The sequence below is a fragment of the Dysidea avara genome, chromosome 1 (genome assembly GCF_963678975.1).
Source record: "Dysidea avara chromosome 1, odDysAvar1.4, whole genome shotgun sequence".
Classification (NCBI taxonomy): Eukaryota; Metazoa; Porifera; class Demospongiae; order Dictyoceratida; family Dysideidae; genus Dysidea; species Dysidea avara.
Genome location: NC_089272.1, coordinates 20899837 through 20917023, shown reverse-complemented (window position 1 = coordinate 20917023; position 17187 = coordinate 20899837). Strand labels below are relative to the sequence as shown.

General features: G+C 36.5%; 1 protein-coding gene across 1 annotated transcript; it reads right to left on the bottom strand.

Annotated features, from left to right (window-relative positions):
• Positions 1 to 217: 217 nt before the first annotated feature.
• Positions 218 to 1645, bottom strand: LOC136266952 (uncharacterized). The gene has a single exon (XM_066062028.1). It carries the CDS (start codon positions 1532 to 1534, stop codon positions 218 to 220), a length of 1317 nt encoding a protein of 438 aa, XP_065918100.1. The 5' UTR covers positions 1535 to 1645.
• Between the last annotated feature and the right edge of the window lie 15542 nt (positions 1646 to 17187).

Below are 17187 nucleotides of genomic sequence, written 5' to 3'. Positions count from 1 at the left end.
TTGGTAATTCTGTATTATAGCATCCACATTCATAGATGAATCTTCTCATCAATTGCACTGCTATTTCTCGATTGTTTGTGGAATATCTCTCTAGTAAGCCATTGTAGCGCTCAAACGAAAACAACCAAAATCCATATATGCTACCATAATCTTTAATGCACTCAGCAATGTGTCCATGTAAATGCATGCTAGGAGTAATACACTGGCAGCCAAACAGTCATTCAATCGATTCACAGAATTTTATTAAAAGATGATCTGCTTTTAGCAAATCTGTGTCTGTAATAGCTCTCCTACACAGAAAGAAACAGGCTAAAGCAAATGTTTGCCAGCATTTGTAGTGATTATCAGGCAAAATCCCTCGCAAAGCAAACATTGAGTATAAAATTATCCAGTTTTTCCATTGTTCTGCAGTAAAACCACCAAATGATGTTGCAATTTTGCGTGGAATTCTTCCCATACCATGTGGTGCAGGATAACTATCAACACGCTGCTGTATTATTTTCAGCTGTTCTGGTGATAAAATTCCTTTTTCTACCCACAACTTCTTCATTACATATTTACCAGTGCCTAAAAATAAATTATGTATTGGGTCTATAATAGTAAATCTAATGGGATCAAAATAGGTTAATTCTATTAAGGCAGAATACTTAACACCAGTTTCTGTTTGCAACTGTTCCACTGCTGAAGTTGTTGTGCACTTTTGTAATTCAGTACATGTTGATCGATGAGCTGTTAAATTTCTTTGGGGCCATGTGCTTCTGTCAAACCCACTACAATCTTTTTTACCAAACCCACCAGGAAAGAATTTTTGACATCGATTGCAACCATAGTTGGCACTATGACCCTTAAAGCCACAACATTTTCTAGATGCTGGTATGTCACAGGCAACACACATTAGAGCTGCTTTGTAATTCAGTCTGAACCATGGAGACCTATAGGTATATAAGCAAACCCCAGGATTCCAAAACTCTTGCAGTTCATCAACCAAAGGTGTTAGAAAAGTGTTCATTGATTCTGGCTCATGTTCAAAAGGAGGTATCACACCTACAATCAATACATTTTTTTGCTTAAATCTTTCTGATCTTGGTAGGTTCATTATAGTGAGATATATAACTCCATATGATTGTTGTACATGCTTGAATGGCTGAAAAAAATCTAAATTAAGCATAAAACCAATAGATCTTCTAGTTTTAAGGAAAAAACTAAATTTTTCAGTTTGGAAATCCTGCCATACATTCCCATCATACACATCAGACAAAACGTGAGGAACTGATTCCCTAGTTCTCCAGTGCTCAAGCTTTTCTTCAAAGCCAGGAATTTTTAGCAATCTTTGTAAAGACTGTTTAATTGGTTGGTATGCATACAAAAATCTTGGCTCATATTTACTTTTTCCTCCACTTCTATTCACCCTCACTAGCAGTGGAGCATTGCAAGGCATTCTCCTATACTCATGTGGGTGATTTGGAAACCTTTGATGTGAGCAATGAACTTGTATCTGATCTCCCAATTCGTTTTCTTTATAGCAATCTTTCATTAAATATAATTTGTAGCATAATGGACACACAACATACTTGACAAACTCATCATCATTAGGAAAAAATTTGCGAAGTAGATACACACTACCCGGTATTAGTGAACCAAAATGTTCAAGTTTAGCAGCATTAGATTGCATCACTCTTACAAAACACTTCAAAAATTTTATGAGGGCCTGCATCGCTTTATCAGAAATACCATATACAGATTGCCACACACTGAGAAAAATTACGAGCCAGCTTAACAATGATTTCGACATATCCTTTTCCTTGTTACCATTACAGCCATTATTGTCACCTTTACTATCAGAACTAGCTTGATCTTCATTATCAGAGCCTTCATCAGAACTTGAAGCTTCATCTTCTGAGCTAGAAAATTCTGCACATAAAATTTAACAATTTAAAGGCAAATAATATACATTGACACACTTAATAAATAGTAATAAGGTATGGCTACAGCAGTACTGATAATGTTTCTCGATCCATTATACCTGTAACAAGATACACTTTTTATAGAGTAGTTATATACTCTAGCTGCATGGCCTGTATAATCTAGCCAAAAAAATCGGTAGCTAATAATTATGCTAGCAAGCTAGCTATATAAATTTAATGCAACTTAAGTTGGGCCTTAGCTATATACTAGCTGATAATGCAGATGCAAGTTAACCAGAAGAAACGCAGCAATGGGAAATCATTGAGCATTTATAGAAATTTGCTTGTTGCAAACTATACTGTTTGTTGATAATATCCATAGCTATATAGATCTCACGGATGGTTTTATGGTTATGATTATTTACTGGGTCGAGACAGCAAAACTGATTATTGACCCAGGGAACTACAAACAAGAAGTACAGTGTACAACAAATACTACATGTAGAGTCTGACATTAAATCATTTAATATTAAGGTGGTTGATAAATGTCTTTGTTGATTGCTCTTCAATGTTATAATTAGGTATGGCGTTCCATTCCTTTAGGGTACTTGGAAAAAACTTTTCTGGCATGACACTGTAGAGCTAACTGGGACGATGAAGCGAAGTTGATGGAGCTGTCTAGTTGGGTACTGTGTTGGTAGGAAGTATGATGGTAGCTGTAAAGATGGAGTAAGCTGCATGGTGAACAAGTTTTTGAAATTGACTCAATCTAGTATTTTGTCTTCTTTCTTGTAGATTTGGCCATTTAAGTAAGTTCAACATATCGGTTACACTACTATAATAACTATAATCAGCATTTCGTACCTATAGTGTGCAAAGTGACCGCAGATCAGGGCTGTGTGCATAATTGCATTGGAATTTATGCATGCATGTTTGTTGGGCTTCAGTGAGAATTGCAGAAAATATAGTCTAGCTATACTGAGATCATGAATGTGAGCGAATTAATCTGTTGCCTTTTACTAAAGATTTCTGTGGTGGAGGACATGCCTAACTAATCGAGGGAAGGACGCAACCTACTGTACCGCGGCGTACTATATAGGTCGGCGATCTGAAGCGCCATGTACAATGCTATAGCCGAGTCAGCAAGAATCGAGATGTGGTGTTTAAATATGTGTATACCCTGCCATGGGCTATGTTGCTATATACAATATCAGCCTGATGTCTTGCAGGCACCATGCTGTTCCTGTGTGGTATAAGGAGCTGATTATATCTAAGGTGAGTTGTTGTGTTACACAACGTATGTAGCTAGCTATACATGTAGCTATATGCGGTGTACATGATCATGTAATATCCTGAGTTAGCTATATGCGCAGGGTGGGGACTATTCTACGGAACGGAACGGAACGGAACGGAACGGAATGATGGACTAAACTGCGGAACGGAATGCTTTCTCAGATTGAAGCTTGCAGCTTACCATTGCTGTACAAGTTATCAGTGGCACTTCCAGCAGGTAATCAAACGTACCCCAAGAAAGATAAAACGAATTTAAGGATCGATTGTGGGTTCTTGTTGGTTGTCATTAGTAACGAAGTACTAATTGTGGGAATAGCTGACTCAGTGATTTCATCTTCGGATATATCAAGTAGGGAACTTATTTTTTTTACTAGTATGTGAGTTATTTTTACTTACTTGACTTTAGAATGTACAGTCTGAGGCCCAACCTTTCTAATCGGCATAAATCAGTATGCGTATAGCTACACTACAAAGGAAACAAGTATGGTGACAAGCTGAATCAACTCAGTCTAAGTAGAATCTAAATGAATTTTGTGCAGTGTGTGAGGAGCAAACATTCAGATACCTCAAGGAGGCTATATTGTGTGAACATCAATGATTCATTAACAGAGTAGTGGACGGGTAGTGGACTATTGTCAGATATCTCAGCCTGAGTACTGAGTTGAATTCAGTATGGGGTCTATTTTACAGAATGGAGTGCTTTCTGAATCAACTTGCAGCTTGGCTAGCTGCTATCATTGCTGAAATTGCATTTTATCAGTGGAACCTCCAGGAAAATGAAATAGGATAATTATAAAACATTAATTAAGTGATTGTTTAGGTAATCATGACTATTCAGTCTAATAAACAGAATATATGGTTGATTGAGTGAGGTATCACTTTCAGAATGTTCAGACGACCAGTGATGAGATGCACGGATTCATCGAATTTTAGTTGTGGTTGGAGACATTAAATATCCAAAAGCAAACTGACTGTATGTTCACTTTCTTTATATTTTCTCAATTTTGAGCCTGTATACAAATAATTGAATTTTCCTTGTCAATAGAAATCCTAGAATAAGATGGGAGAGAAACTTATCTTTGTTTACCTATACTGTACAACCAAGAGTTCGTAATACTGATTTGTATGGGGGAGAGTGTCTAACTCTCAGTATGGCCTGCACAAACACCCTGTTTAAAGTCCACCTTTCATCAAATCAACACCTTTACTGGGGGATAGAAAACTGTTGATTAGAGTTGCTGAAGAAGGTAAAGCCTTTGTTCTGAAATAAGGCCGAGGTGTTACTTTAAGCAGGGTGTTTGGTGAATGCATTCAAGTTAGACACTCCCCACCTTATTATGAACTCTTGGTACAACTTCAAAGGAAATGAAGAAAGCATACAGATGAATCAACAAAATCACTACAGTAAGGTGAATTACAGACTAATGAGATCTTGGTTAATTAATGACAGTGGTTGGAGATTAAGTGTGGTAGCTTCTTGCTCTTGAATATGTTGCAAAGTGGAAGTACAAATCAAAATGGGATATCAATTTCATTATGAAAAATTTGTATACATAAATAATCTAGTATTACTATTTCATTTGTCCTCCACTTAAACATGCTACAACAGTACTAGTGTCAGTAAATTGGCAGTGAGTCTACCTTGAAATCTCAACTCTAGAGTAGATCCAACACAGGACAGCCCGCACTGTAACAAATACATGTGATCCCATTGTAATTTCATGGACCAGCTGGACTGGGAATCACTTGAAAATAGACGAACAAATTTAACCTGTTTTGTTTGAAGTGAAGCATGTGAAATGTTACACTTAAGAAATCCTAGGATTCTTAGGTGGTATGTAATTAATGTAAGTGTTCCATTTCAGGTCTGACTAGATACATTGAAATTACACACACATCCTGGTCCAAATCACGTTTGCCTGGTGGCTACGGGCATGGTTTCACATGTGGCTTATAATAGAGATTTGGCTGATCTTGGAGTTTTGACATTTAGCCTGATTCAAGGCTAGCAGTCAGACACATCCTTGAATTGTGCAACAGATAAAATCAGCTCACTATTGAATACGGCATTAGTCCACTGCACCAGCTGTTAATATATAAATAACTCCATGCATACACTTCAGTGATGTTTGCAGAATATACCCTCCTTGCGGTCTGCCAAAATATTTGCTCCTCACACACTGCACAAAATTCTTCAAGTTTTAATTCAGCTGGCTCTTTCCTGTTACCAGTATCTTCCTGCTTGCTTTATTTATACACTGACTTATGACTTGAAAGACCGGCCCAGACTGTTTTGTAAAGTCTACATAAGAAAAACAGCTCACATAAAGTTCCCTTCCGTATGGATGAACATCACTGATACAGCTCATCCCACAATAATACTTCGTTACTAATGACAACCAACAAAAACCCACAATCGATCCGTTAATTCTTTTTATCTTATGTTTAACCACCCACTGGAGATGCCACTGCTAACTTATAAGGGAAGTTTCAGCAATGGTAAGTTGCAAGCTTTAGTTTGAGAAAGCGTTCCGTTCCGTGGTTTAGTCCATCATTCCGTTCCGTTCCGTTCCGTTCCGTTCCGTAGAATAGTCCCCACCTATGCGCAGCATTGTCATGACTGCTTTGTCCCAGTGGTTTCGCTATATAACCAACGCTGAAAGAGAGGGCTGCAGCTGTGTTAGTTAACATTCCAACGCACCAAGTTATCGTCAGACCCAAGTCGCTTTCCTCTCTCGTCGCCAGAAACGTGAATATGGGGATCCTATGCGTAAGTATTGCATAGCTAGACTGTGTGGAGTCCTTAATTCGCTCCATGCACTTGTACTTTTGGAGGTTTGAGCAAGCCGGGAAGCTACGTGGCTATAGCTACTGTTTTCTATAACCGCCGCGTCTGGCAGATCTGTCACAAAACACGAATTATACAGCCATACATTCTCCAGCGGCTGCGCTCATGCAGTGTTATAGCTACGTTTGAAACAGTCAGTTGCAGATCAATTATGAATGTAGCATATATAATGCATGGTCATCCAGTATTAATGTTAATGGTTATTATACTGTATAGGCTATAGCGTAACTGTATTACTGTTGTGCAGTGTAACCGATTTCATAATCTGTGTAATTTTATTAGCTATACATGCCTGGAATTAGTTATAGCAAGCTTTAGCTTCACCTGTTAAATGCAATTCTTTGTGGGAGAAACTGCAACCATATAAATTCTGTGGCTATACATAGGGTGTTGTACAATAGATAACTGTGCTTGAATGGTTGGTGTTGACTTCTACGGATTTGTAACGGTTAATTGATGGCTTTGAAAATGTTTTACGTGCAGTATTTCTAATATAATCTTACAATGGTGGGGGCTTTTCAGTCCATTCGATTTCTATCTCCTATAACAGTAATGGTATCATTGGTCAATAGCACATGCTGATTAGAAGACAGCGTTACATTGCATGTAGCTATACACTTGGACCATGCACTAATCTAACTTATTGTGAGTACTTACTTAAAGGTGACTTCATCACATGTACATCACCATTATTAATATCTTTATGGCTTAGTATTACCATCTAGGCGTTTAATGTTGTTTGAGGCGTTATATCTGTGAGGTGTTGAGTGTCATGAAAAATTAGAACTGTAGCCTTGTGGTAACATTGGTATAGGGAAGTGGTAGTACTTCATAACACCACATGACCAAACGAAATAGTGGAGAAATCACACATGGCAAGTTTTATATGGCTAGTATATATGGCTTGCACAAAATACTGTTTACACCACAAGTCATGTGTGGTTTTAATTTATCAAAAATAATAATACTGAGGTTTGTACCGTCAGATTTCTTTATCAATATCGATGGTTGTCTAGGTGCTGTCATGTAGATCTTGTCAAAAATTTGTTGTGTGGCTTATGGACAATTTAAACTTCAGGTGAGTAATGGCAAGTGGTGATAAACCAGAATACTGCAAATCTCCTACCATGCTACCACAAGGGGCCAGCTAATGATTTAAGATGTGAGGACCTAGAAAATACTAATTAACTACTTGTAAATGCAAAGAATCGCAGAATGGGTCACCATGGAGCTTGGGTTTTCATGAATAGTAATTAATATTTTCATAGCTAAGTACCAGTTCTTCCTGCTCTCCTTGATGGGTGTTACACTGCTGGTAGTACTAGTTGTATATTAATACTTTACAGAGCTTCACCGTGTTTCTTTGCGTTTAGCTGTAAAATTAAGGTACAAAATAAGTGCAAACAAAATTATTTATTGGGTAACCCTTAACTTTAACTATATAAAAACATCTGTTAGCTATTGATGAACTTATCTAATAGTCGTATCATCGGCATGAGTTATTTGTGTAGCCCGAGGGCGTAGATGTACATATCAGGCAAATCACAAGGAAACGCGATGCAACCGATATGTACCAAGCAGGCTAATTGTACCCTTATGCAAGCTATAATAGTCAGCTGTGGGTGAGAATCACTAAAGTCAATGCGAAGCAAACCACTGAGTTTATTATATAGGTAGTCCTATTAAATTTAATTATTGGTCTCAAAATCACAGTATTGTTGCTACATTTGTAGGCATGAACATGAAATTGTTCAATTTAGTGATTGTACAAGTTTTTCACAGCTGCTGCATCATTTAAACACTATTTACCAAGGTAACTAAACATCTAGATGGGTAGGCTTTGCTCTAGAATAGCCTACCTCATAACAAGAGGCATATAATATAGTACATAATAAAAAAAATGTGGATAAGCTCTTTTACTTTGCTTATAGCACTAACCTCACCTTAAACTCTCTTTCTCAACTCATATAAATAGTGCCCGTCTGATCACTGAGGATGCAAAATAAGACCATCACCTCACTATTAATTAGTTCCCACAATCAAATGCTGCCTGTATATTTTTTATTTAAAGTTATTATTACATCATCAAATATCAAGGGCCACAGCCAGCCATGGTTTAACTGAATGAACCATGGCAGGCCGGGGTTTATGAAATATGTACTCTGACATTTGCCTTTGATCTTAGTTGGTTTCATTGTACATAACTAAGTATCTCAATGCAATGCAACCTGATTGTCAAAGAACTTGCATGCATGTTCATACTGCATATTACGTGCAGAGCTGGATTGATAATTCATCAAAACTAAGCGTATCAGAATTGTGCAACCTCTGTTCATAAGCAATCATTAAAATTAACGAATTCAATGCATAAGATTGTGGGTTCTCTTTCAAGCATGTGAGTAGTCATCTAAATTGTAAATATTAAGGTTCAACCCTTTACCCTAAGTAGAGTTGAAGCCACTTATATTACCTATGACAGAGTTGCATGTTGATTGTATTATAGTGTGTATGAATAAGTGTAGTGATTGAGATGCGTCAATAAGAACGGTTAGCGAATAACTGCGTCCTCCAGACCTTGTGCAGTAATGGGGCACCCGAGCCCATTAGGCAATGGCATACAGAGAATGCTTAATATTTGCAAGGTATGCAGGTTTTCATTGTAGTCAGACACCAGTGTACAGGTGGACTAATAGTAAGACTACTGGGTATGCAGCTGACAAAGATGCTCCAATAGAACAGTCATTCTGCACTTTGATTATGACTTCCCAGAAAATCATCCCTTCACTATAATGTAATATAATATACAGAGACTAATACAGCATATAAAGTAAAGCCAAGCAGTGCATTAGGAAGAAGCTATGGCACTCCCTATGGAGTTCTGTATATATTTCAGACACTGGCATAGACACTGTTTAGAGTAATATTTAGTTTCAATAATATTATGTAATATTATCTGTGTACAAGAGAGTGTCCTATGAGATAAAATTAATGTAAATACTCTTATCAAAAGTTCTTTGCATATTATGTTACATGATTGTTGAAGTGTCCACACAGATGTACACATTAATGCATCATACACTTACCGTTTTTTTTCACTGTGCATGATAATGTGCAATAGCTTTCCTGTGTTTGTTATCAGAACAGGGTGTGTATAATTATAGTGATCTACAGTGTATTTCTTCTGTTCTTCATTTTAACAAAATCATGGCCATAGCCGGATTTTTCCGGTTTGTTGCTATAATACCCACTGCGAGTAAAATTCCAAATTGCTAGTGCTTCTATTGCACGTTTCATAGTGCAGTGCGCATATCCTGAAGTGGACATGCTCACAGAGGTCGCATTTCTGTGATAACCGGATACTTCTCACACCATTGCAGGTTTGTTACGTAACGCGGTAAAACGTTTCTTGCTACGAGAGTAGATGTGAGTGTTTCTTCAAGTTGATACTAATGTTTCTTCGTATTGTGAATCATTCCTGATTGGTTATCATTGCCAGTAGAAACAGTCGAGCATTTTGGCATGGCAAGCTTAAGCACGCGCGCCTACATATATACACATGCGCAAGAAGGATTTTGGACTAAATCTCGATAAAACCAGCCAGAGATACCATCACTCAGTAAGTAAACGATGTAGGACTGTTTAATAGGCTCTTCTACTGAATTGTAGTTGTGTTGTTTATACCTAGCTGTTTGTATCTGTTGTCTATACTATTTTTTCATATTTGATGTGCTGTAATTAGCATGTTGTGTAAACATAAACAACACCACAAACTTCGTAAGCCTATAATAGCGAATAAAATGAGGTGTGGTACTTTATAGAACAGATAGTGATTAATAATCATTGTAAGCATTTTGTAGACACTTGTGCAGTCCTCAGGAAATAAATACAAGTAAACAAAATAAAACGATTTTGTTCCTTTCTATAACTTAGGGGCAGTGAAGTCAATGAATGGGGGAAAACTTGGGAGGCTAAGATTTTGAAAGACAGGGTGCAATCGTGTATACTGTTTCGGCGGTTTAGGGGCCCAAAAAGATGAAGTTTGACACATAGCTAAGGCTGGGCGATATTAAACTTTCTGCAAGTGATTATTGCATATTATTAGATGCAATTATTGTAATATTGCATAAAAATTTGAAACCACAATTATGTGGTTTGAAAAACTTTAATCCAAGTATATATGGTCACAGAGAATGCTATGAAAAAAACTCATTTTTGGTAAAAAGTGAACTAAATGATATTTTCTTCAACAGAAAATATGAAATGCATCAACCATAAAGTGTGCAAAGGATGCAATACTGTACGATACAAAATTTTGATGGAAGAAAATTTTGGCTAATTTGGCAAAATGATTTTGATTCACCTAAATATTCTTGTCCAGTTATTAGCTAACTAATTAGTGATAATGCAGTATGTCACAAGCATTCACCAATAATTTATATTGTTCGCCAAATTTTATGTTGAGTAAAATCGCCAAAATTTTGTCCCATCTAAGTTTTTATCGTACGGTATGAGATGACATTATCATTCGATGCAATTAATATTGCACACTATGTTTATGCTTGAGTATATTAGGCTTTTAAAATTACCTATTATTCTTTCTGGCAATTCTTTTTATTTTCACCTCCTATTATTCCAGAAATTATTCTCAAAATATTCCTGAGTGATTCCTGAAATAAGCATAATTGCATAGATTTTCTTCTGCAGCTGGAGGAAGCAAGCATAAAACTAAGTATGAAAAATTGAGATACTCTAATAGAGCAGTCACTAAAGCTTGGATGACTGTTTTATTAGGGTAGATGACCGCTCTATTAGAGTATCTCAATCTTTTTCTCAGGCAGTACTGTGTATGCCTAAGATCATTTCAAAAATACTGGAAGTAAAGTGAGTACACATTTTCACTAATCATTCCTGATAGCTATCCGATTATACTGGAATTATTCTAACAACCTATATTCCCAAAATTATTCCAGAATAAGGTACACATGCCTAAATGTGTTAAACATTGACTTTGAGATAATACTTGCAAAGACAAAATACATGAAATAATTGTATTGTGAACACCTGATTTCCCAACCCTACATATAGAATTTAGCTATAAACAGCTATATACTTGCAGTTTCAAAGATAGGGTCTGCAACACAAGAAGTCGATATCCACCAATCAACTACTTAAGAATTACCATGGTGTTAGCATCAGCATGGGAGCTCTTCCTTCCGGTAGAAAATGATAAATAGCTAATTTGGGTATTGAGTATTTTAGCTACAGCGTTTTATAGCCTTTGCCTTAGTATTCAGTGCTCACCCTTAACATTGACCAAGTAATTTATTATCAACTCAAAGTATAAGTGGTTTGACTTGATTGGTACACTTACTATAATGCATAACAATAGTTAGTCATATAGTTGATTTGAGAATAAAGATTTTTCATATTGTGTGGACCTTATCGAAGACATCAATATAATATGTAAAAGTGCTCTATAAGAGTATATCCTTATTTTGTTTGAGTATCTTAATCTTTTGCTAAAAGCCATTATCCGAAAAGTATGTGAGTATCTATTTTTGTTTCATCTGAACATGCGGGTCTTCCACCACTGCACACACACACACACACACACACACACACACACACACACACACACACACACACACACACACACACACACACACACACACACACACACACACACTAGATTCTAGGGAATCAATCCAAATTACACATTGGTAGTTACAAGATAAATGACTTTAGAGAGATTCTAACCAGCAAGGATTGTGAATATGCGTATGAAATTTACATCACAGAGATGTACCATTTTACTGCCTTAAGAACACTCCCTGTACTTTCTGTTGTTTGTAGAGTTTTTCTGCCAAATAAGATAGAAAATCAATGCCAGAAATTGCCATTAGGATAATTCACCTTGCTCTGAAACCACCAGCATTTTAGTGATTTTAAGGTTTAAAAACAACAGTATAATGGTGTAGTTACCCACACGCAGTATTAGTTTAATTTTGTCCTATGTGCAATTTGGTTCCAAAATCAGGTCACAATTTTGTATCATGGATTCTTTCATGGGGTAATAAACCGTATTTACTTGGTTAGACGCCGCACCTTTAATAATCGCCACACTTACGTTGACCCACAATTTATTGTGAAAACAACTGCTTAAATATCGTCACCGAGCATCGAGTAGTGGTCAAGTTCGAATAGCCGCCGCATCGATTTTTGGGACTAAGATAATAGTACCCGCTGTGTTTAACCAAGTAATTACAGTAGTTATGGTGAGTACACCAGTCACAACTACAGTCAGTGCAACTAATGCAACCATTTAAATAGTGTGCTGGATGGATGTAGCATTGATGTTACTGCATGCACCAAATGTGAGTAACACTAATAAAATCCCTAAAATACTCAATAACACAATTATCACTCAAAAAGTATCAGTCAGGAGAGTCAAGCCCAAAACTTGTCTTTAGTTCAGCTTCAAGTATTAAATTAATTTTTATAAAATTTCCGACTTTTCTGTCAAGACACCATAGATAAAACTATGGACTTGTCAGTTTTTGACACTACTTCCTTTTGCATTCAGCAGTACGCAAATTCTTCCTACAAACTATGCACATGATGAATTTCTTTGTTTGTGTATTTTTGTGAAAACATACAATATGAGCACCACAATTTAGTGTGATACACATTGCTTTCGGGAAATCAAATCAGCATAATTTACTTAGGTTTTATTCAATATAGTAGGCAAACTTAGTAAAAATACCACCTTTGTAGGAAAACATCGCTGAAGATCGATATACTCTAATAGAAGAGTCACCAAATTTCTTACCACCCTAATTGAACATTCACCAATGTAGCAAATACTCTAATAGAACATTTATCATGCAAATTTTTAAGAGCATATTTAGAGCATAATGGGGCAACTCTGATCATAATTGGAGCATAATAGGGAAGATTTTGGAGCTTTGCTCAAAAGCATAATAGGCTCAAGCCTACTGCATGAACATCATCAAGAAAAGTAGCTAGGACCTGGTATTTAGGACTTGTGCTGTAAAGACATACAGTACATAAGAACGTTCATCTCAGGCGAAATTTTGTTGACCAATTGATTCAGCATTGTGCATGAGTTAGTATCACATTAGCTATATTTAGCTAGATGCTAGCTTGTGACACTGTGCTAAAACTATTGGCAACATATTTACATGACATTTCCTTGGCATTCCAAAGCTTTACACAACCCATTTCCAAACCTTTCCATTTTGGAAAGATGTAGAAAACTGGCCCTTCCAAATAATGGAAAGCTGTGGATAGATGATATTTCCAAAATATCAGAAATGTATGGATATTTATGGAAATATGGCCTTTCTAATACCTTTCCAACTAAAGTAAAGGTAAAGAAAGGTGATCATTTTTTGTAGTGCAGCTAGCTGTACATGTGTGCTTGAAATATAAACAATACTACTGAGATGATAAAAGATATTACACTGCATTGTTACCAAAATTAATTTAACTGAAAATTTACAATTGGTTTCTACTTAGCCATCTTTTTGCACTGTATACTAAAATAAATAGATGGCCTAGTAGAAACTAATTGTAAATTTTTAGTTAGATTAATTTTGGTAACTATGCAGTGTAATATCTTTTATCATCTCAGTAATATTGTTTATATTGCAAGTACACATGTACAGCTAGCTGGATGTGATAATGTGAAGCATATAGAAAATCAAAAGTGCCTATACTGTAAATTCTTTCTTGGCCAGATTTTGATATCATGTCTTTTGATTACTCCATGAACATGTACTTGTGCATTCTTGGCCTCGCCTTTTTTACAACTGGGCTGTTTTGGCACAGGTTGTATATACATGAGATTATGCATGACATGACAATAATATAGAGAGAATAAGTTTGGATGAATAACAGGCAACTAAGGAAATCTTCCAGTGGACAATAAATTCTTCTATAAACAGGGTAGATGAATGAATATAGCATTTGCGACTTAGTATTGTCTGGAAAACAAGTGATGATAGCTAACTGCTAAGACATGTCAAACTGCAGCAATTGATGACTAGCAACCAAAAATTACAGACATACTGTAGCTACATCACAAACATAAATATTGGCATAGATTGATAAAGCTTTACAGCTACATAACTAGCATCTAATTTACTTAAATTCCTCCAAATTTCCCCAGTTGCCCACGCTTTCCTTATTCCACATATAATAAAAATTATGATAGTACACAGACTGTCATTACAGTAATATTAATTATTTTAGCTAGTAGATATAATGTTAAATTAACTACACACAGTACAAATATGCATGCAGTAGATGACACATAATATAGATGGCATACAGTAAATTACAACCATAAAGGATAAATGAGCATGTAACTAAGTGAGCCTATATGTGTGCCGATAGCTATAAACAACATTCCAAGCCTGTATGCAGGGAAGCAGAGTTGGTATTACATGTAAGCAACAGTTAGGACATGCCTGTCTGCGAAATCAGTGAACCCTGATAACAATTAACAAGGCAATGACTAAATTCGAACAGACAAACCCTACAGCTGATAACACTCTAACAGACAAGCCCAGAGGATATAAGCTACTGGCTGAGCAAAAACCTGTCAATTTCTATTTTGCTAAAAATCTTATTAAAATAAACTGGTTTGCCTGTTCATGGAGATTAAGATATTCCACGCAGCAAAAGCCACATGGCTTATTTGTGATGCAGTTGAAATAAAGTTTAAGAATGGCCTTATTTTTTGGTCTACACAGAAGCACAGAAAACCACTATACAATACCTTGATCGATTTGCCAATTTATAGTAAACAGGAGATAAGTCCAGCCTTCATAGCTAATTTCAGTTGTGAGGTATGATCGATTAATTAATTTGACTGTTATATATATTATATTTTGTTTTATAAATCAAATTGCTATTCCAACTGTCTAGTGCTTAACTCCAAATCTATTCCTCATAAAAGGCCGAAACTTTCGCTGTCAAAGAGCTACACATTCACCGGTGTAGATTGAGCTCCACATAACAACATATTGAGCTAATATCTCACATGCATTTCAATATTATGGTGATTTAGCTGTGCACTAGTAAATGTTCAAAAAGCTTAACCATTCACAACACAGGAAATTTCTAAGCAATGCTATAGGGCTCTTTAGCAACAAAATGTTATTCAATCCGATGACGTTATTCAATTATATTAGGTGACACCTTAGATTTTTTAAGTTAAGTAATAATTCGTTGTTCCATAGAACAATGAGCTTAGCAGTTTCTGCATCTCATGTAGCACAACAAAAGTAGTTACAGCAGCAGTAATGTCATATTACTTTAAACAGCGAAAGTACATAAGCATGCCATGCTGCAATAAGTAATGTGTGTTTGCTATTGCTAATAGTAGTATGTATTCGCTGCTACGATAAGTACTTTGTGTTTGCTACTGCTAGTAGTATTGTCTGTTCGCTGCCACGATAAGTAATGTGTTTGCTGCTGCATTAAGTAATGTGTGTTTGCTAGTGCTAGTAGTAATGTGTGTTCGCTGCTGCAATCAGTACTGTGTTTGCTGTTGCAATAAGTAATGTGTATTTGCTACTGCTAGTAGTAATGTGTGTTTGCTATTGCTAGTAGTAATGTGTGTTCACTGCTACAATAAGTAATGTGTCTGCTGCTGCAATAAGTATCGTGTGTGCTACTGCTTTGTGATATGTGTGCTACTGCTAGCAGTAATGTGTGTTTGCTGTGTGTTACTGCTAGTAGTAATGTGTGTTCGCTGTTGTGATAAGTAATGTGTTTACTGTGTGCTACTGCTAGTAGTAAATGTGTGTTCGCTGCTGTGATAAGTATGGTGCTTGCTGCTGCAATAAGTAATGTGTGTTTGTGCTACTGCTAGTAGCAATGTGTGTTTGCTGCTAATGAGAACTGTGTGCGCTACTGCTAGTAGTAATGTGTGTTCGCTACAGCGATAAGTAATGTGCTTGCTGCTGCAATAAGTAATGTGTGTTTGTGCTACTACTAGTAGCAATGTGTGTTTGCTGCTAATGAGAACTGTGTGTGCTACTGCTAGTAGTAATGTGTGTTCGCTACAGCGATAAGTAATGTGCTTGCTGCTGCAATAAGTAATGTGTGTTTGTGCTACTGCTAGTAGCAATGTGTGTTCGCTGCTAATGAGAACTGTGTGTGCTGCTGCTATGTAATGTGTGTGCTACTGCTAGTACTAATGTGTGTAATGTGTGTGATACTTGCCAGTATTAATGTGTGTTTGCTGCTCAATAAGTAATGCATGTTTGCTGCTGCAATAAGTCATATGTGTTTGCTGTTGTAAGGCACATTACTAATCACAGCAGTGAACACACATTACTACTAGCAGTAGCACACACATTACATAGCAGTAGCATATACATTATATACATTACTTATTGCAGCAGCAAACATTACTTATTGCCATAGCAAAGAACACATTCATTATTGCAGCAGCAAACATAGATTATTGCCTATCGCAGCAGTGAGCACACATTACTCATTGCACTAGCACACACATTACATAACAGTAGTACACACATTACTTATTGTACATTATTTATTGCAGCAGCAAATACCATAGCTGGAAGAATTACCGCGACAACTAAGTACTTATAGGATATAAGGCTGAGTGTAATATGTAAGTAAGCACAGAAGTTATCATAATATGTAAGGCAGCAAAACACCCTCAATCCTCAGCTACCAATATTATGTTTGAGAAATGAAAAGAAGTAATGGGTTAAAGGGGGTGAAAGAGTCTTATACAGAGGTACACATCAATTCCTACTAGTCTGAGGGGGGGTGGGGGGTGGGTGGGTTAATAGAGAGATAAGCCAGCTCAAGGTAGATTGCTATTTAGTCAAATGCAGCCTTCCCACTATCACTGTGGCTTTTATATTCTACACTAATTTGTGAAGAAAGTTCTAGAATAATCTGGAGCAACTAAGGTATAATAAGTCTTGCATGATATGTAATTAGATTCATTTGTTGCTGACACATTCCCCATCCCAGAAGCCATTTGTGACCTCTGTGGTATTTTACTTCCTAGCATGTGCATGGCATGAGCCTGCAATGAATACAAATGGCATGATGCAACCAGTTAGACAACAGTCT